Source organism: Quercus lobata, chromosome 2, assembly GCF_001633185.2.
Source record: "Quercus lobata isolate SW786 chromosome 2, ValleyOak3.0 Primary Assembly, whole genome shotgun sequence".
In the NCBI taxonomy this organism is placed as follows: Eukaryota; Viridiplantae; Streptophyta; class Magnoliopsida; order Fagales; family Fagaceae; genus Quercus; species Quercus lobata.
The window spans coordinates 102087512-102109610 of NC_044905.1; the positions used below are offsets into that span (position 1 = coordinate 102087512).

The 22099-nt window shown below is 35.7% G+C and overlaps 1 protein-coding gene across 2 annotated transcripts; it reads left to right on the plus strand.

The window, feature by feature from the left end:
- The first annotated feature begins 7279 nt into the window (after positions 1–7279).
- On the plus strand, positions 7280–20168 carry LOC115977593 (non-lysosomal glucosylceramidase-like). 2 transcript variants are annotated; one of them, XM_031099527.1, is made up of 20 exons: positions 7280–7419; positions 8749–8828; positions 10687–10791; positions 11165–11221; positions 11311–11381; positions 11829–11928; positions 12947–13017; positions 13120–13220; positions 13315–13418; positions 13506–13559; positions 13754–13809; positions 14023–14061; positions 14161–14305; positions 15900–16081; positions 16158–16225; positions 16505–16577; positions 16648–16709; positions 16906–17833; positions 18588–18878; positions 19675–20168. In XM_031099527.1, exons 2-20 carry the CDS (start codon positions 8754–8756, stop codon positions 19949–19951), a joined length of 2859 nt encoding a protein of 952 aa, XP_030955387.1. In that variant the 5' UTR covers positions 7280–7419; positions 8749–8753; the 3' UTR covers positions 19952–20168. The 2 variants fall into 2 exon arrangements, with proteins under 2 accessions (XP_030955387.1, XP_030955388.1); XM_031099528.1 differs by lacking the exons at positions 7280–7419; positions 8749–8828; positions 10687–10791; ... (2 more) ...; positions 11829–11928; positions 12947–13017 and having other exon boundaries at positions 13145–13234.
- The last annotated feature ends 1931 nt before the right edge of the window (positions 20169–22099 follow it).

The following is a 22099-nucleotide window of genomic DNA, read 5'->3' on the forward strand; positions in this document are numbered from 1 at the left end:
TTGGAGAGACTTTTGAAGACGAGTTTAAAAGACGCCTGACTGTTTACATATCTGTACTACGGATGTTATTGTTGCTTAGGCAGTTCATATTTTGTATAGGCTTGTTTGAGCCCCTCTTTGTACGTTGTAATGATTTTTCGTATTAATAAAAAATTGTTGTCATTTCATTTCGCATATTCTGTCTCTTTGTTTTTATAAATTTGCAAGTGCTGCTCGGCTCAATAATATCGCATCTAAATCAATGACGACTAAGACCAAGATACTTAATAATAAAAAGATGTTGCCATAACTCCATAACTTTAATAGAAGTGCCTGGCACAATAAGGCCGACCAGTGAAAAGTAATACTTACCCACGCTAGCCGAGGAGAGAACCGAAGGCTTGATGCCGTGTGAGAAATAACCATCTGAAGACATATCACCCGCCAAATGAACAGCCCTCTTAGGCTACTGAATACTGGGCGTCCCACCACCGTCCTTACACCTTTGTTGGCCTTAACCTTTTACGGTGTTTAAGCCGTGGACGGAGTAACCTGACATTTTTTCATCAAGTAGCCCATCTTACGGAATTCAAACCTCTTCTTATCCAAGTAGTTGGTTTCTCCCATTGGCTTGGGTCCGAGGACCATACAAGGCCTTGGTTTTGTATAAAACTTGTAATAATAATTTTTTTTACTTGGCTTCCCCATAGGCTTGAGTCCGAGGACCATGCAAGGCCTTGGTTCTGTCCAAAACTTGTAAGGTTTATTCTTTGTACTTGGTTTCCCCATAGGCTTGAGTCCGAGGACCATGCAAGGCCTTGGTTCTGTCCAAAACTTGTAAGGTTTATTCTTTGTACTTGGTTTCCCCATAGGCTTGAGTCCGAGGACCATGCAAGGCCTTGGTTCTGTCCAAGGCCTTGGTGGCTTGGGTCCGAGGACCATACAAGGCCTTGGTTCTGTCAAAACTTGTGATAATTTTTCTTTTTTACTTGGTTTCCCCACAGGCTTGAGTCCGAGGACCATGCAAGGCCTTGGTTCTGTCCAAAACTTGTAAGGTTTATTCTTTGTACTTGGTTTCCCTATAGGCTTGAGTCCGAGGACCATGCAAGGCCTTGGTTCTGTCCAAAACTTGTAAGGTTTATTCTTTGTACTTGGTTTCCCCATAGGCTTGAGTCCGAGGACCATGCAAGGCCTTGGTTCTGTCCCTGGGCCCATATGCTGAACGGGCCTGGGCTGCGAATTTACTGGGCCCACAAATTAAGAGGTATTTCCGTAGTCTTTGATCACGCGGTACTTTTTGGCGTCCCAGTGTTCGAGGTGCGCCTTCTCGAGACTCCTTTAACCTCAGGGTTGCAGACGACGTTGGAAATCGAGCCAGAGACATTTTGTCTGTAGCGTTCCTTGGGACGCTGCGTAAATTAAATGCCACCACCTCATCTTTTTAAATAAATAAGAGAGAAAGTTGCTTTACCTACGCACAAATCCTTCAGTTTCCTCCCTTAGCACATCATGTTTGAGGCGAGGGTTGGGGAAAAGGAACTTTCTCCGCCACAGAGGCGCCATGTCCTCCTGAGGCTCAAAAGAGTGATGTACGGGCAAAGGAGGCATAAATTCAAGAGAATACTCCAGTTCGACAGAGGGGAAAGGGTGTTTCTCCCTCTTTTAGTCAAAATCCGAAGCAGGTTCTGGTCATGCCAGATTTTTGGTATGTCAGAAGAAGGAATTTCCGCCATCAGCGCCGTCTGCCTTGTAGCAGGCAAATTTTTGCGGGGGCTCCCCAACTTCCGGTTCCCTGCACCTTTTCTGTAGATGGTGTTAGCCTGAGGTCAGGTTCCCTGCACCTTTTCTTCACCGGTGCAGGCCCCAAGTTGGGTTCTTTGGCTGCCTGAGTTATGGGCATGTAGAAGCGTCGAGGAATAGTTTCCTTAGACGACATCTTGGAACAGTAGCCAACCTCTCCTCTGTGCTACCTCCTTAGTTTTTCTTCATTCTATTGTATCTTTTTTCTTTTCACTTGCATAGTTAGTTGTAATGTAAGCTTGTTTTAGCTTTTCACTGTACACTGTACTGTTCCTTTTTCTTAATAAAAGATAAGTTCATTTCTTTACACATGCTTTTCTTCTCTGCAACAACTACTTTGCGCATGAATATTAAATGTAAGCTTGCCCTTAATAATATTCCGGGCAGGAAAATGCCTTAACGCAGATTCCTACCAGTTTAAACTCACAAATATTATCAAGTATAACAAGGGTAAGCCTTAATAAATTAAACTCTTGGAACTAACCGGGATAACCGCTGAGTGCTGCGCGATGCATGCTAGACCAATGTCCGAGAGGGTGGCCGAGTAGCGAGGGACTTTGATTGTGTTTTTGGGTAATATATTGCACTATATCACATCGATCCCTTTGGTGTTGGGGATCCGAGGGTAGACTGGGGGATCCGTGCAGTTTTAGGGATCAACCCTACTGTTAACGGGGAGTTCTCCTCGGATGGATTTTAATGTTCAAGTAACAGTTTTTCTTTTTTGTACTTGGTTTCCCCATAGGCTTGAGTCCGAGGACCATGCAAGGCCTTGGTTCTGTCCAAAACTTGTGATTTTTCTTTTATGTACTTGGTTTCCCCATAGGCTTGAGTCCGAGGACCATGCAAGGCCTTGGTTCTGTCCAAAACTTGTGATTTTCTTTTTTTGTACTTGGTTTCCCCATAGGCTTGAGTCCGAGGACCATGCAAGGCCTTGGTTCTGTCCAAAACTTGTGATTTTTTCTTTTTTGTACTTGGTTTCCCCATAGGCTTGAGTCCGAGGACCATGCAAGGCCTTGGTTCTGTCCAAAACTTGTGATTTTCTCTTTTTTGTACTTGGTTTCCCCATAGGCTTGAGTCCGAGGACCATGCAAGGCCTTGGTTCTGTCCAAAACTTGTGATTTTCTATTTTTTGTACTTGGTTTCCCCATAGGCTTGAGTCCGAGGATCAAGGCAAAGTGCTTTTATGTCTTGGTTTCCCCATAGGCTTGAGTCGAGGACCATGCAAGGCCTTGGTTCTGTCCAAAACTTGTGTTTTTTCTTTTTTGTACTTGGTTTCCCCATAGGCTTGAGTCCGAGGACCATGCAAGGCCTTGGTTCTGTCCAAAACTTGTGATTTTTTCTTTTTTGTACTTGGTTTCCCCATAGGCTTGAGTCCGAGGACCATGCAAGGCCCAAAACTTGTGATTTTTCTTCTGTACTTGGTTTCCCCATAAAGTCCGAGGACCATGCAAGGCCTTGGTTCTGTCCAAAACTTGTGATTTTTTCTTTTTTGTACTTGGTTTCCCCATAGGCTTGAGTCCGAGGACCATGCAAGGCCTTGGTTCTGTCCAAAACTTGTGAGGTTCTTTTTGTACTTGGTTTCCCCATAGGCTTGAGTCCGAGGACCATGCAAGGCCTTGGTTCTGTCCAAAACTTGTAAAAATTTCTTTTGTGTACTTGGTTTCCCCATAGGCTTGAGTCCGAGGACCATGCAAGGCCTTGGTTCTGTCCAAAACTTGTGAAATTTCTTTTATTCGGTTTACTTTTCGACCATAAGCCCCTATACCAGGGCAGGGAAAGTTGGCTTGAGGCCGGAAGCCCCTAGAGATGCCCGCGCCCTTGGCACTGTAAGGCGTAGCCCCTAGCAGAAGCTTATGCCGGAGCAACAACTGTATGTCGCCGGAGTCGGAGGAAGCCCCAGGAATTTCTGCTTGCTAGAAAGCTGACTCCATCGCCACCTGCGCCAATGCGCAAGCCTTCCCACAGACGGCGCCAATTGTAAGGACACACTTCTCTGGCGGCCCAATAAGGATGTTGGGCTCGCGCATGAAAGATCCCTCACAATATGATTTGTAGAGAGTGGGCTTGAAAAGCTAGCCGTTGGTCACGGGGCGGTGCCCGGTCCTGGTTTTAGAGGAATTCGTGTAGAAAAAGGATTTGGGCTTGAACGTTTAAGCCCTACAGCATCGCATCCTATGGGATGGGCCTCCTCGGACTTGATCCGAGGACCATTAGGGTCTTATCCCGGTTACCCGACGATGGGTTTTTTCTGTAATCTCAGGTGTTGTTGAGATGTTCTCACCCAGATCGTCTCCCTTTTTTGGAGGTGGAATGGGCGTCCTCTTCTAGGTTCACTTACTCTTTCTTTTATACTAGCTTACGTCCGCTGTCCTTCGTCCACGTGTAGGGCCAATCTTTATTAGACTGATACTTGTCCCATCAGTCTAGTCCCAGAATTGTGGGGGATGGTCGATAAAGCTGAAGAATACGGCTCTGTCAGGTGCAGAGTCTTATCTGGAAGGGTAGTAAGGATAACTTCCCCCAAGATATTTTGGATCTCCTTACAAATTCGTTCCTATACCAGTTTTACCCCTTTATTCCGGTGGGATTCTGGATCTGCCGAGGACTGAACTGTCCTCGGCTGCCTCCCAAAACTGTTTTGTGCTCTGTATTGTAGAGCTTGGGCCACAGCTTTCCTCGGCTTGGGCCTTCGGATTTTCCAAGAGCAACTGGGCCTGGCCCTTAAATTATTGGGCCCCACACATAATTTACCCTTAAATAAATTAACACAGTCTTTTTAAATAAGTTAAAAAAAGCTTCTGAGTTTTCTTTGTTTTTGGATAACCATGCACTGCGTATGCACAATACTAGTTTCTTTTGTTCATTATTAGTAAATTAATATTATAGATTGAAATTTGGCGTGATTTAATATGATAAAATCTCTTGTAGTTAAATAAATATATGTACTCCAAAAAATTGTGATCAAAGCAATCCCACCTATTTCAAAAAATAATTAAAAAAAGAATTTTTTGGCGTCTTGATCTATAAGAAAAAGTAATTATTATGAAACTAATACCATAGTTAATCCTAATTTTTATATATACACAAAAATTATACTTCTCTCTCTTGAAGTTTGGGGAAATGATATTCTACCCCAAACTCAAAGGGAAAAATAATTTTCCTTCAATTAACATCCGATTGACCAAACTTTATTAAATTAATATTTAAAATGTTGTGTATTAACATGCCCTCTGCTTGAGGGCATGTTTTCAAAATTATCTTACTTCATAATTAAATTCATTGTTTTAAAATTTTAATTATTAAATTGTATTTAAAAATATTATGTTTGAATTTTACTAAGTATTTTTTTTTCCTTTTTTCAATGGATTTTGGAAAGATTTTCCATTACAAGTGTTTTGGTACTTGATAAATTTTACATTTTTATTCTAAATTTATAAGTTTTTTTTTTACCAACTATTGTTAAACTTTTGTACATAAATTTTTATAAAAATTTAGAATAATTCATTACTAATATAAACTTGTCATTGTTGATTATCATGCCTTATTGTAGTCAACCTATATTAAAATGACTTTTTGTGTTAAAAAGTTCCATATAAACTAATAAATTTTTGATGTAGATTTAAGGTTATCCAGATAGTAACCTTCTTGAAATGTTTAATAAGAAAATCCAACATGCGTTTATATATATATATATATATATATATATATATATTATGTCGAGGCCTTCCAAAAAGAAAAAAGAAATTAGCAAAGATTTATATTCAATGTATTACCAAGGACTAATAAATAAAAAGTGATGGTGAACCAATAATTGGACCATCTCTGGTTCGTCCATAGTGTCATCGAAGTCCAAGAAAGTTATCCCAATATAAGAAGGTTGTCCAAGGGTAAGAAGGTCGTTTGAGGGGAAGAATGTTGTCCATCATGAAAGAACCTGGACAACCTCTCAACACATAGAAATTTTTAGAATGGATTTATGTTCAAAAGCTTATAATTCGAGCCACATTCTACTATTTTGAAGTATGAAAAAAACCCTTGTTCATCATTATAACTTCCCACTAAGTTCTTAACTTCTAATGGCAATTGTAGAAGATAAGATTGAATCTTCTAACTTCTATAGCAGTTGTGGAAGTTAAGTTTGAACTTTCTAACTTCCATTCACGTCGAGGAAATTACTAAACAAGTAACCACTCCAAAGCTCACTATATAAGAACTCATCCACATCAAATGAAAGTAAGTTTCCACTACTCCTAAAGCTGGAATTCTTGAGTTCTATAGGGAAAACTAACTTAAGTATCGGAGGTTTCTTGGCTAGTTCATCTCGGTCATCTTTGATCTCGTGTTTCTTTTTTTTTCAGGCCTTCCAAGCAACCACTAGCCCATTGAAGCCCGGAGCATTCAACCTACTGATTTTTTGTACATTATCAAAAAGTATTACCAAGGTTTTTAAATCATAATCAATTTAGTAATTAATTATGATTAAAGTATGAATATATATATATATATATATATATTATATTTTTGTTGAGAATCAAAATACGAATAAATATTAAATTTTTATAACACGGTAAAATTAAGTAAAGAAAAAACATTTAAACATCCTTAAAATATATTTTTACAAGTTTTTGATATGTTAAGTAAAAGATAATAAGAAAAGTAACATGGTACTAAATAAATTTTATATCATACCCCACGAATCACACCCTTCTTTTCTTTTCTTTTCTTTTTATTTATCCCTCACCCTTTCGTCTTACTTCAAACATCATAGCGCATGTGGGGCTATGATTACCACAATAATAAACAGATTTGGTTTCTTTTACTTTTGTTTTTGGCAAAAATACTTTGTGTGTGTGTGTGGAGAAAAGACGATAAGCAAAAATATATTTTGATACCTCTTAATTTGTGTTTGCTGTCTAGTCATAAATTCATCTATATCTCTCGTTGTAGTTATCGAATTAAAAAAAAATCTATATGTATTCTTTTAAATAAGTCATATCTTATTAAATAGGCCATTAACTAAAATTACACAGGTATGATTTAAAAAAAAAAAAACACTTTAATTTGTTGAATTGGTCAACTGTAAGTCTGCAGGTGATAGTTTCATATAAAAAGTAAGGGTAGTGTTATATCTATAATATTTTTATAACAAATTTTACGTGGTAGATTATTATTGGTAGACTAAAAAAAGTAATTTAAATAATATATTTAAATTAAAACTAATAACAAAGTGCCATATTTAATTTTTTTTTCCAAAAAAAACTTGTGTACATAATCCTTCTAAAAAAAGTCATCCGCTTCAGGGCTTTTTTTATTTTATTTTATTTATTTTTAATGAGAATTGAGATGAAAATCATCCATTTCAGTCAGTAGTGAAATTTGGCGTGTTTCTAATTTACGGGTAAAAATAAATAAAAATCCGGTCATAAAAAAAAAAACGCAAGGAATGAGAAGACAGGAAAAAAAAGGTAACCATAAAAATCTGACATTGTAAAAAAAACGGTCAAAATCTGACTCTTACATAAGATTTTCAGACCACGCAAACGCATCTGACTCAGACAAAACAACTATTCGTCGAACTCTTTCTTTCTCTGCACAACCAGTTCTTAGTTTCATCAGTCTGACAATCAAACTTCTCAGGTTAGAGATCGTATGGTTCATCCAATTTGTTTTGCATTTATGATTTATGTGTTGCATTGGACGATGTTAAATCTTTGCTTGTCTTAAGTTTGTTGGATTAATCACTTGCTTTGACCCACTTCATTTTTCATGGTCTAATTGAAAATTGACGTGAAAATTCGACATGCATATATGTATGTATGTGTTAGTGTTTGTGGGTATTTGTGTTCTGAAAGTCTGCATTTTTGTACATGTGTGTATGGTGATTTGGTGAGTTGTCATGAAGTTTCTGTGATGCAAAATAATCAGATGAAACTTTGTTTGGAAATGGTTTACGGATAAATTATGAAGTTAATGGGTTATTGGATAGTATATGATGCTTGTGTGTGTGCGTGTGTTGGTGATTGGTGAGTTTTGATCTGATGAATTTTGCTGTGAAATGGGTTATGAATAGTATGTGAAGTTAATGGGTTATTGGATAATATATGATGGTTTTGTGGGCGTGTGACTGTAGGTGATTGGTGAGTAATGTAGTTGAATTTTCTATGATGCAAAGTAATCAGATGAATTTTGCTATGAAATGGGTTATAATTCTTATGAATATGCAGCATGTGTGTGTGTGTGTGTGAGAGAGAGAGAGAGAGAGAGAGATCTGGTATGAATTTTACAGAAGTTGGAAGTTTTGATGTAGTTGTGATATTATTTTGGTGAATTGAAGGTCCAAAAAAAGTTGTAACCACTACACAAAGCTCCCACTTTTGTGGGATCTGTGAAAGGTGATTGTAGGTTGCCTTATCCTCAACATTAAAAAAAAAAAAAAAAAAAAATCTGTTTTAACACTTATTGTATTGATATATGCATTCATGGGAATGTGTTATTGAGTAACAGAATTGGAATTTATAACCTTTCACTCTTTGTGTAAATATGTTGCTAATGTGATTTCCAGTGCTGCGCATTTGGTATACTTAAATAATGTTGAGCATAACTTCAATTGAGCTCTGTTTATGATGGGAAATGCGCTGTACAAAATCAAACTAGTTCACATGTATTATAATGATAGTTTAAAGTTTATAACTAGAGGCCATCCACAACTGTTCTGCGTATGAAATATTTTAGTAATTGATTTGGGAAAGAATGTATAATGCTATTTGTGGTTTATGAGACAATGGAGAAAGGAAAAGAGAATTGGAATTTTGTACATATGGGGTTAGAATGTTTGTAAGATTTCTATGTTTATACCCTTGTCTTCTGACTTCTTGGTAACCAAATGGGCTTCAAAAGAATGTGAACTATGTGATGAATTGTATAAAATGCAAATGGCCTGATGTGGTTGTTCCTTGTTTAATACAGGAAAAATGTTTGAGGGGAAGGTGTTGGGAAATGGTCTCGTTGAAGAAGAGAGGGAACTTTCTAAGTCTTCAACTAATAAGGTACTTGGTTATATACTAAGACAGCTTCTCCCTTTTACTTTCTAAGGACTACAATGGAACTTTCTCTATATGTTTGAAAGGTTTAAATGGTGTATACTGTTTTTGAAAAGGTGAAGTGATTTCTGTTTATAGTTGTCAAGCTTCTTAATTAGCTTTTGTGCCTACTTTCTAAACTGCTGCAACATTTAGATGTGTTGTACTCAGCGGTAGAAATTCCTTTCTTGTCTTTCTGCCTTTGGTTGTAAGCTAATGAGTATGGCTTATTCTATATTAGTAATGATGCTAGTTATGTTTATAGAGAGAGAAAATAGTTATTTTTTCTGTCATTTTGATTATTTATTACTTATTTCACTTTATTATCTGCTATCCATAATTCTGTAAGATTTCAGAACAAATGAGTATAGAATTACCCCTAGGCGTGAATACTGTTAAGTAAACAACACTGAAATATACAGCTGGTAGCACATACTTTTAGTAACTTAACATAAAATTTTAACTACATTACAAGAGGCCGGATAATCAATCCCATCTTTTTTGTTGGCAGAGATATGGTTTATCCCATACTTGGCCAATTGTTGAATGATTTTTTTGCATACAATGTTTATATTTACCTTTTCTTTTGATTGGTAAATTACGCATGCTCCCGATGGGTCTTGAAGTTGAGGTAGAGCTCATTGTCTTTGTATTTACTTTTTGCTGCTGATCCTCTATCCTTTCATCTTCACCTCTCTCTCTCTCTCTCTCTCTCTTGTTTTGGAGGGGGGGGGGGGATGCTATAAATCATCCACATCAGTGGAAATAACTACATCAACCCTGAAATTTAGGCTTTTAAATATGTGAGTAGCAAGTCATGGCTAAATCAAGTGCTTGGGTATCTACTCCATTGAATGAAGGGATGGGCCATTATAAATAGCAGAAGTAGATACAAGTACAAAACTGTATTTTACATTGATTTTGCTGTGCAGATTACCATCTCTATCCTTAGTCAGCTTCATAGGGTTCTGGTTTGTCATATGCAATTTTATCCATAAAAGTTCAGCATTTTAACATCAAAGATGTTTGTTGTCTCTGAAAGAGTTGCAAAGGTTCTCTTCAAATCTGTTTAAACCATACTATGGAGGTTTTATTTATTTAGAAATCTTTTATAAGTCACCTTGCAAAGGTTTTTATTATAAGAATTATAGTCTCCAAGCTGCAAATCCTTCTGGGGGATCATAGGTCTGTTCCAATTAATTCAGCTGCAAAATCTAACTGCTATGGGTTATGTTCTAGAGACGTATGTAAAGACATTGTTGCAATAGATAATGCGTTTATGGATGTAATTGGCATGATAGGTGAGCTTTGCCATCAAGTTATCATTTTCTAAGTTGATCTCTGAAATTTTTTTAGCATAATCATTGATGCAGCAGATGACACCACAGTTTTGAAACCCGGAGCATTCAAAGAACTGGAAAAGGGAGAGGTTCAAGGTTTTTGAGGTCGGATTAGGGTTCAACCGAGGTCAAACCATGACAAAATAAAAATTATTAATTCAATTACATAAAATAAATATAATAGATTGTGATATAAAGACACATTCGAGTTCCCATGGGTGCATTTTATCAATTTTTTTCCAAAACACACTCCCCTAAACTGGTTGAAAAAACTGGCTTGACCTCCGGTTTTTGGTGAAACCAGTCGAATCGGCTGGTCCAGTTATGAAAACTATGAATGACACAACTACTTTTAAGATTACAGAAAGTAGTCAAGTATTCTTTTTCAATATTTTGTGATATGACTCTAACTAACGATTGTTTTGAGCTCGATGTTTAAAACCCTTAATTGCTTGTCTAATATTTTTTTCTTTTGTTTGTCTAAGGTTGACCCTGGTAAACCTGCATTACTGACCTGGCATCGAAAGTTAAACAGTGAGGGAAGTGCCCTTTCTGAGTTCACTCTAAGTTTGAAAGAGATAGTTCAGATGGTATGCTTACAGATTTAGATTTAATACCATTTCTCTTTGGACCATTAAAATCCTTTGCTTCCCTTATTTTATATAATCAAGCACATAGATGTATTAATTGCTTTTTTGAAAGGCCTAAGGACATATACACACACAAACATATACATGCAGATCTGTACATACATACATACATTACACATGCACACATATCTGTTGTGTATGTATGTGCTTATGCTTTCCTTCACAGATATTTTTAACTTGCTTATATTTCTGCATCCTTACCATGGTCTTGCTGATGCATCAGAATCACATGACAAATTCACGAACATTAGGACCTTAGCCCCTTTATTATGGTTTCATGGGTGCCAACTATATTGTTTGTTATATTTGGTAGGCTCCAATAGGATTTCGGCTATGGCGCCATGTCCGAGAAGAGGCTGCTAAAGGAAATGTAACTTTCTTTCTTTTTACCTATCGAGCATGTATTGGTGCATTGGTTATGGTAAGGGATCCTTGAGCATCTTTCTGTTCTCTTTGCAGGGGGTTACTATCAATCCATTTGCTAAACGCCTTGTAACATCTTGTCATGGCATTCCCTTAGGTGGTATAGGGTATGTGTTCAATCTTAATCACTCATGATAGATGTTTATTACTATATAATGTAACATAAAAGCCATACATATTATACCATCTTTAATACATATACTAGGCATTTGTGTTTCTAGTAGAAGATATTTATTATTGAATATTACACAACTTTATGTGAAGAAAATGCCAATGAGCTCTAGCTCAAATGGCACCTTCTCCCCTTGTAAAAGTAAGTTTGAGGGTGAGGTTATGGGTTTAAGAGCCACCAGGTGCATTTGTAGTTGACCAATTAAAGAGAATTTTATGTGAAAAAAATGTGAAGCTGAGAATATTTCCTCACATTGTTTAGCATTTATCTTTACTGATTATAACCAGCTGAAAACTTTCGGACCTTACCCAAATTATTGTATATTGCTTCTTTTTTGTGAGTTTTAGAACATAATCATCTCTTGTAAAAATATAATGTTCAGCTCAGGAAGCATAGGAAGGAGTTACAGAGGTGAGTTTCAGCGCTGGCAACTATTCCCTAAAATATGTGAAGAGAAACCAGTTTTAGCAAATCAATTTTCGGTAAGTTCAATGAATATATTGTTGAAGAATTTTGTCATTGATATGTTGAAGGAGATATTATAAATATTCCTTTATCTAGGGCTATGTTTTTTCTAGGGTTAGAGACGTTGTGTAGCTGTCGAAATGCAATGCCACATCTGTCTTCCCAATTTAACTAAAGGGGTGATATGTTGAGGCATTCCCTGGCCCTATCTGGTCCATTTATCCTAAAACAGCTATTATCATAATGCTTTTGAGGACAGATTCAACTGTTTTAATCCGTTTTTGAACTTTTAAGAAATAGGTTTAAAGTTTTACTTTGTTCAAACTAGAGTGATTTATGCCACAGTGAGAAAGAGTAAGTTGATTTAAGTTGACAAAACGAAAAGAGATAGAGGAAAACAAAAAATAACATTAATAGAAGTAGTAAAATAGGACATGTAAATTAAGGAAGTAACAAAGAGTATGACACCGGATAGAATAGAATGGCAGTAAAGAGTTCTTGTGGTCAGTCTTTACTAGTTTGTTGAGGGTCCATAGGACCATAGGTGATACAAAATTTTGGAACCAAGGCTTGATTGTTGTCGAAACAAAGAAATTAAAGGAGACTTTTAACACATATCTTTTTTTATGGATCTTTGGTTTGGTATTTAGTTCTGATATCATCATTAAATAAAATGCACATGGCTGATTTGGTCCTAGTTTACACGTTTTACAAAGAAAATATGAAGGATAATGTCATCCATGGCTATGAGAAATTTATACAATTTACAGGATATGTGACCTTAGATGGTGGGAAATGGTCAAAGACTTTCAATGGTTGATCAGAAAATGTTGGGATGAGTCTTTGATGAAAAGTTCATTGAAGCACTTAATGTTACTTAGATAAATTTTTGTTTCTATTTTTTATAGTTGATATTAGAGTTGATCTTTCATTGGATGGAAATAAAATGAAGAACGGAACATCTGTTATCATTAGTATCTTTTCATTGGTTATTATCAAGTTTCTGCAAAATTTGGAATACAAATACTTGTGCAGGTTTTTGTTAAGCGCTCAAGTGGTGAAAAATATTCAACAGTGTTGTGTCCAGGGAGCCCAGAGGTGCTTAAGTAAGCAACTATTAACTGCACTGTTAATTTGAATGCTTAAGAAATTCTTGAGAGCTTCATTTCATTTGTGTTTGAACTTATTGAATACTATGTCTTCCACAGAGAAACTGCTGTTTCAGGGATTGGATCTTGGGACTGGAATCTGAATGGAGGAAACTCTACATATCATGCTTTATTCCCAAGGTCATGGACTGTTTATGAGGGTAATCGTTAAGCGGTATACTTCTGAGTCTACAATAATATTTATCAAGGATAATTTGTCTCATGCATCGGTCACCCGTTTCTTTTTAAATCCAGGAGAACCTGATCCGGAACTTAAAATGGTTTGTCGTCAAATTTCACCTGTTATCCCCCATAATTACAAGGAGAGCAGCTTCCCTGTATCAGTTTTTACTTACACGGTAGGAAAGGATCTATTAGATACATGGTTGTCTATTTCAGATATATAGTTAGCCTCAGTATTAAGTTGTGGTTTTAATTTTCTTCAGCTGTACAATTCTGGAAAGACTGCTGCAGATGTTACCTTGCTTTTCACATGGGCAGTATGTCTCCTTTTCCTGTGTTCATCACTTTCAAATTTATGTCCTTTGGTTCCATACTTATGTTAGTTGTATTTCTTTAAAGCTTTTTCCTTCTTGGAGTTACCAAGTATATTTTATGTAGATTCCTGAAAAGAATCTGATGTGCCCGAAGTCATTAAAACTAATGTAAAATCTTCTTGTCAATGCCATTTTAGAATTCTGTTGGGGGGCTTTCTGAATTTTCTGGTCAGCACTTCAATTCAAAAATAATGTAAGAAATTTGTCATTTGCTTGACTTCTTATCTATATATCTTACCTTTTCTTTTATTGATTTTCAAAATCATAATTAGATACATATGCGTGCTTGTGTTTGTTTGTGAAGGATTAGATACTTGTGCCAGCATACGTGTGTGTGAAGATTGCTTATCTATTTTATAGCACGCCAATTGTTTATGCTAACCCATAAGATTATTTATTCTGCTAGGATGAAGGATGGTGTGCATGGTGTACTACTACATCACAAGTACGCTCTTTTCAAATCTTCCCTTTGTTTGATCAGTTCAATCATTATATGGTATATGTTCTGATACTCTCCATGCAATACCCTCACATGCCACAACAGGACTGCAAATGAACGCCCACCTGTGACTTTTGCAATTGCAGCGGAGGAGACTGATGGTGTTCATGTCTCTGAGTGCCCTTACTTTGTGATATCCGGTAAATCTCAGGGTATCACTGCAAAAGACATGTGGCAGGAAATCAAGGAGGTTGGTAGACTTCCCAAATTTTACATGCACATTTCATTAGAAAGGTTCTGGTGAGTGTGGTCAGTTGTCCGTAGGTTTTACTGGCTAGAGACAAGTCTATAGGGCTCTTCTTTTGAAAGTTTCCCTTCCTTACCTAAATAAAAAATAAAATAAAATAAAAGACATCTCATCAGTTTCCTACATTTGCACATTCGTGCGAGGCTTTTAAGTTTTAATCCTAACGTGTATTCACAACTCAAGAAGGATTTTGGTTTCAGCAGATTGTAAACTGATTAATTAATATTGCCTGGCTTTTTCTTGGTGACAGATTGGCTGTCTTATCTTTTTTTTCTTTACCTGAACCAATCATCTTCTTTTCACCTTTTTATCTTAGATTATCATGAGCTTGAAGAAGAATAACATATCTTGATGATTTTGGTTGAGGAAAGTCTGGGAGACTGGGAATCAAGTGGGATTTGACTTTCTTTGAGGTAGCCAGCCTCCAAAGAAAATAGAGGAATTTGTATCAAGTGGGATTATCATGAGCCTAGAGAGAAAATAGAGGAATTTGTATCAATGTTCAATATAAGACCAATTGCATTGCTCCTAGTATTTATACTAGGAATCTTACACAGCAAGTTTCAAGAAAAAAGCTCAAGATTGTCCTTTTAACCAACTACTGAACAACTACTTTGTAACTATTTAGCTATCTTGGCTTTTGTCTTGCACTTTGGTCATATCCACACATGTCCTTAATTGGGTTGGACTAGACTTGTTGCACTTGGTTTGGATAAATTACAATTTCAGTCAAATCTGACAATTGGGTTCGTAGATCAGAAACTATAAGATTTGGCATTATGCCTTAAGAATATGAAACTGTTACTGCCTAAGTGAGATTTGATAAATAACATTGATCTCAAAATCTTAAGTTGGGTGTAGGTGAAGTAATCATTCAACAATTATTTTAAAAAGATTTTTTTTTTCTTTGTGTTTTCGCCTTTGGTAGTTTTGCCTCTCCTGTCCCACTGTCGAAGGGACATTTTCAGTCTTAACGGTTTTTTTTTTGGTTGTTGTTGTTGTTTTTGGGGGGGAGGGTGTTCGGGTACATGGTGATGTTTATATTTTGATGCTGGGAGCACAACCAAAATTATTTTTTATTTAAATTTTTTTTGAAATCTCAGATTTAATTTTTTTGAATTTCATATTTTCTAGAGTTTTACTATTGAATTTTGAATTTAATGTTGTTCATGATTTTATGGAATGTAACTGAGTCGTGATGTACTCCTTGATGCCTATTAAAGAGAGGCTCCAAGAATGGCTTGAAGCATTGAAATTTGAAATAATTTTTTTTTCATTTGAGATGTTTCTCTAAGTTTGTTGTTGATTGCAAGCAACATAGGTGCTGAAGTTAGGCAGATTCTAGGTAGTGAATAGTACAATTTGTCTTTTTTTTTTCCTTCTTTTCCCTTGTCTCTATTTTTCAACCTAGCCATCCGGCATCAAATTTCCTCAAAGGAATCTGACCCATCTTTATTTTTCTTCTGTTATGCATAAAAAGAAAAAGCTTTATCTTCATTTCTCACATAACTTGATATGCGTATTTCTTTTCTAACAGTATGGATCCTTTGACCGCCTTAGTTCCACAGAAACGTCAGTGCCTTCAGAACCAGGATCATCTATTGGGGCAGCCATTGCTGCTTCTCTTACAATTCCATCAAATGCAGTACGTTCTGTAACATTTTCATTGGCATGGGACTGCCCTGAAGTAAACTTTTCGAGTGGAAAAACTTATTACAGGTGGCTAGCCAAAATTTTGTTTGAGAAATATCACATTTTAAAAAGTTATCTATGTATTGAAAATTTTTATCAACAGGCGTTACACTAAATTCTATGGTACCCGTGGGGATGCTGCTGCAAAGATTGCACATGATGCTATTCTTGGTAATGTTCCAGATAGATGATTGCAAAGATTGCACACTAAATTCTATGTGTACATTGATGATTTGTTTCAACTCTAGGATTTTAAAGTTTTACTCCATGTTTGAAACCAAGAATATAAACTATAGTTCAACTCATATGTAATAAAGTTGGCCATAATGCCCATACATTCATAAGATTTTTGATTGCTAGGGAGTGCTAATACACAAAATAAATTGTTCTTATTGTGAAGAAATTGTTACTTCAATGCCCTTATTTTTGTTTTATTCTTTCTGAATATAGAGAATGGCCATTGGGAGTCCCAGATAGATGCATGGCAAAGACCTATTCTTGAAGACAAGAGGCTTCCTGAATGGTGAGTTTTGACGTGTTATTTGTTGTGCATGTATAGTCAGGTTCTAACTTATTCTGATGGTTTTCTACAGGTACCCTATTACTCTCTTCAATGAGCTCTATTATCTTAATTCAGGGGGGACAATTTGGACAGGTATTGTGGAGCTTCTCTTTATGTTTTAGGACAGCATTTTGTGCACATCCTGTTTACATGAGGTTTCCTCTCTATTCTAATAAAGCTTAGCCAACACCAAAGTTTTGGGACTATGACTTGGGTGGTGTTGTATCAAAAACGTTTTTGTGATTGTTGACTCAAGTAAGTAACCACGAGTTAGTTTTTATTTTTGCAGATGGATCACCTCCGGTTCATAGTTTAGTAAGCATTGTACAAAAGAAGTTTTCCCTTGATAGTTCCAGGCCAGGTTTGAAAGACATAATCGATGTACCCCATCAAAATGATACCGCTGGTGATATTCTTGAAAGGATGACTTCAGTACTTGATCAAATCCACACCACAACTTCATCAAACTCTGCATTTGGGCCAAATCTTCTTCAGAAAGGAGAAGAAAACATTGGGCAATTCCTTTATTTTGAAGGGATTGAATATCACATGTGGAACACTTATGATGTCCATTTCTACTCATCTTTTGCATTAGTCATGCTTTTTCCAAAACTTGAACTTAGTATCCAAAGAGACTTTGCGGCGGCAGTAATGATGCATGATCCCAGTAAGATGAAACTTTTACATGATGGAGAGTGGGTCGGTAGAAAGGTGCTTGGAGCTGTTCCTCATGATATTGGAAAGAATGACCCATGGTTTGAAGTAAATGCTTATTGCCTTTATAACACTGACAGGTGGAAAGACTTGAATCCAAAATTTGTCCTCCAAGTTTATAGGGATGTGGTTGCAACAGGTGATAAGAATTTTGCACAAGCTGTTTGGCCCTCTGTTTATGTTGCAATGGCTTATATGGAACAATTTGACAAGGATGGAGATGGGATGATTGAGAACGAAGGCTTCCCTGATCAAACTTATGATACATGGTCTGTCACTGGTGTGAGTGCATACAGTGGAGGGTTGTGGGTGGCAGCCTTGCAGGCTGCATCTGCCATGGCACGTGAAGTAGGTGATAAGGCATCTGAGGATTACTTTTGGTTTAAGTTTCAGAAGGCAAAAGCTGTGTATGATAAATTATGGAATGGTTCTTACTTCAATTATGACAGCAGTGGCAGAAGTTCAAGTTCATCCATTCAAGCTGACCAATTAGCTGGACAATGGTATGTTGTGACTGAAGCAATTGTCTAGATATTTTTTTTAATATCATATTCTTTATGTACATTAAGAATGGTTCTTTCAATTTATGCTTGCATATGCGTGTGCGTGTGCAAGTGTGTGTGTGTGTGCGTGTGCATGCGTGTGCTTGCTTATCCAATTTTTGCTTTTAAAATCAGGATAAAATCCTTTGAATTTTCTTATCCAAGGCCGGGGAAATATCTTTAGCATGTGTACCAAATGGTTTTTAGTATACATTATGCTTACAATAGTCTCCATGTGGGACAATTTCTGGATTTATCTTGAGCCTATGTTATATTTTTTATAGAAATACATATACAGGTGCATAACTCCACCTATGTCAGTGCTTTGTGTCATATATTTTGTTAATTGCCAGTCCTAAGCCCAGAAAAGGAGGGGAGGTGGTTGTAGGCTGACGGCTAGCATAAAATTTAGTCACTTTATTATGAATGGAACCCTTACAGACACAAGTTGGGGTATCCTCTACTAGCAGCCAACTCCAAAATTTTGGGACTATGGATTTATTGCTGTATTGTGTAAAAAAATGATTTTTGAATTTTTTAAAAAAAAAAAATGTGGGAGAACTAAAGTGTCCATACTCTTGACCTTAAAATGGTCTTTTTTTTTTTTGTTTTTTTATATATATATTTTTTTTCTGTACTGTGTCATCCATGGTTATTTTATTTCTTTCAGTAACAATGGTAGTGGATTAGAAGTTTCTGCATATTAACTCTGTAGGTATGCTAGAGCATGCGGTCTTTTACCAATTGTTGACGAAGACAAGGCCAAAAGTGCACTAGAAAAGGTCTTTAATTACAATGTCTCAAAGTTGAAGAATGGAAGGTGGGGAGCTGTCAATGGGATGTTACCTGATGGAAATGTTGACATGTCATCCATGCAATCAAGAGAAATATGGCCTGGAGTCACATATGCTGTTGCTGCAACAATGATCCATGAAGATATGATTGATATGGCATTTCAGACTGCAGTTGGAGTCTACGAAGCTGCATGGTCTAAAGAAGGACTTGGGTGAGTTAGCTCTTCGTTTGCCTTTTCTTCTAGAATTAGTTTTTTTTATTAACTCAAGCAGCTCAAGATTAATAACCAAAAGCTATTATGACTGTTTGTTGCATCGAACAGAAGTGAACTTTGCTCGTTTCGTTTTCCTTGTTTTTGATAAGGATTCTTGGTTAATCCTATATTCCTATTACTCCTCCCCCACTTGCAATATATATATATATATAATTGTCAATCTTGTACAAATTTTCATGCAAATCTATGTCGTTAACTGTTAGTAGATTCAATAGTTTGCCTAAATCAAATTGATATTTTCTTTGACTTTGTGGCCTGATAAAATCATATCACTTATGAAACTTTATATAACTATATCTTTATTTACAAGAGCCAAAAGCGTGAGGATATTTTCATCAAAAAAGAAAGGATGCGGATGTAGCATGCTATTAACTTATTTTCTTGATAATATTTCTTTTGGCTTATGAGTTTCATTTTGAACCATTCGTCAGTAATAATTTTAATCCCATTATTCAAAACTAAAGCCCATATGATCTTTTTGACATAAATCGTGCTCTGTGCTGTCACCTTGAGGTCATGACATCTTATGTAGCAAGAAATAGGCAAAAGTATAGAAGGCAAAAAATGAAAGGAAAGATACAACACAAAACTGGATATTCATGATGTCATTCAAGACACTTTTTGCCCAGTTTATTCTTGGAAGAATTTTTTAGTTAACTGTTGGTTAATCCATTTAGGTGATACCTAAATTTCCTTCTTTTAGATTATTAACAAGTTACCATTTTGTGCACAGTTATTCTTTCCAAACTCCGGAAGCTTGGAACAAGGAGGACCAATACAGATCTTTATGTTACATGCGCCCTTTGGCCATATGGGCCATGCAGTGGGCACTAACGAGACCAAACCTTCTTGACGCAGAGGTGAGACAAGAAGTGAAGGAAGATTCTATGTTTGTGCACCATTACGGGTTCTCAAAAGTTGCTCGCCTTTTAAAGTTGCCTGAAGAGGGAAAGTCTAGAAGTCTTTTACAGGCTTTATATGAGTTCGCCTTGACTAGGGTCGGGATTTAAGTCAGGTTTCCACAACTATCCAGAGGCCTGTAAATCATTCTATTTGATTGTTGTATGTACTATATAGCACCCTGAATCTTAGTTGAGACAGCTATTTGATGTACTAGCAATAGGCCCGCGCGATGTGTCCATAATTCTTTAAGCTGCTATGTGAGAAGATTATATAAAATATTCAAAATATTTTCAAGTAATAATATGAAGTAGTGTTGTGATAATATGATGAGGTTTATTTTATTTTATTTTTGAGAAGAAGATGAGGTTTATTTTAAATTAATGATGTAATACAAAATTAAGGAGATGGAGAATTTGGACTATAGAGTAAATGTCATATAAATTAGAAATTAGTTATTATGTGGTGTGACCGTGTAACTGATAAGTTGATTGTTTGTTTAATCATAATTTTTGTTTTTTCAATGCATTGGAGTTAGTATTAATTTTTTGTAATATCATTCTTAAATTTTTTGTATGATATCACGTTTATATTATTGAAATATGATAGTGATAGGTAAAACACTTAGTGAAAATAGTAATATTCTATTAAATGAATTTTATTATAATCCAAAATATGTAAAGAGGTAAAGAGTGGTGAGGGGGAAAGTTAAATGAAAATTTATTTTAACAAAGTGCCACGTGGTAGAATTGTATAATCTTCAATATGAGGTTTTTGCTTTCTTAAATAAAATTTATATATATATATTTATATATATAAAATACGTGTGTGTATAAAATTAGTGCACACTTATAAATAATTAATGTGTATTTACTTATTGACATATTTAATGAATTAAAAGTTTGACATAAATGCAAACTTTGACGGGGTGGAAGCCTAAACAAAATAGTTTCAAGGAATGTGCTTCTTAATAGAGTTTCATAGTCTCTCACATAAGGTCTATGCTTTTTTTTTTTTTTTTTTTTTGGGACAAATAAGGTCTATGTTTTTATACTTTGATGAGACAGAAACTTAAATGAGAGAGATCTGAGAAATGTGCTACTTGATAGAACCCGTGCTTTCTCAATTGAGATCTCTGTTGTTACATGTATAATATTAATATATATATATATATATATTGATTAATTGATTTGTATTATACTACAACTATGGGATCTATTGATTCTCACTGGTTTTATATATGAAAAAGAGCTAGTCACACACTTAACAGTATACCTCAAAAGGACTTGGATTTAAATCAAGTTCCACAACTATGCAGAGGCTTGTAAATTATTCTATTTAAAAATTAAAATCCCATCATTTATAAATTTCCTTGTTTGGCTCTGACATTTGATGATGGGAATTGTAAACAAAATCAAAACTAAAACTGAAAAATTATGTAAAGAGCAACCGTAAATATACCCGTCTTCCCATTCATGTGAGGCTTTGTCCATGTTAATCTTTTTGTGCAATTTCATCATTTTTTCTACTTACTGCAATCCTACCTCACTCTCTTACTCATGCATATATGTTAGTCCTCTCCACATATGGGACCGACACTATGTTCCAATTCAAATAGATTATATGACACATATTCACCAATCTATATTCTATATGTCACGGTGGACCTTGCGAGCATCAAGCAATGCACCTGATATGCCTGTTTCAAGCTTGATAGACGTGCCGAATGATCTTCAATGACACATATTCATTTTTTTTGGCTGGAAGTTATTTTCTACAAAACAAAAAGAGGTTTAGAATATCTTTTGATAGGATCAATTAAAATGTGAGACTGACTCCTTTAATTTTTAAAAAATGCTATGTCCAAAACATTTTTTCAACAAATTTTAGGTGGTAAGTTGTTACTTTTTTGTTTTTTTTGGCCAATCAATTACTATCAATAACAACTTATCATTTAAAATTTGTTGTAAAATTATGATAACATGGCAGTTTTCTTAATTTTGTCATTACATGAAATTGGTATTTGAATTGAGAGGTGAAAAGTGGTCTTCGATTGAGTTACATTGTTAGTTACCACTAAATCGCAATCTTATTGAAATTTTCTAACTTTTTTCTACTAGGAAAAAAAAATGTAATGCTAATAACCAACTCAGGCCCATCTCTTTCGGAAATACAAGGACCACCATAACTCTTATCTTTATCTAGAATACCCTTCTTTCCAAAGGCAAAGTACAATATTACCAATCACACATTAAAAC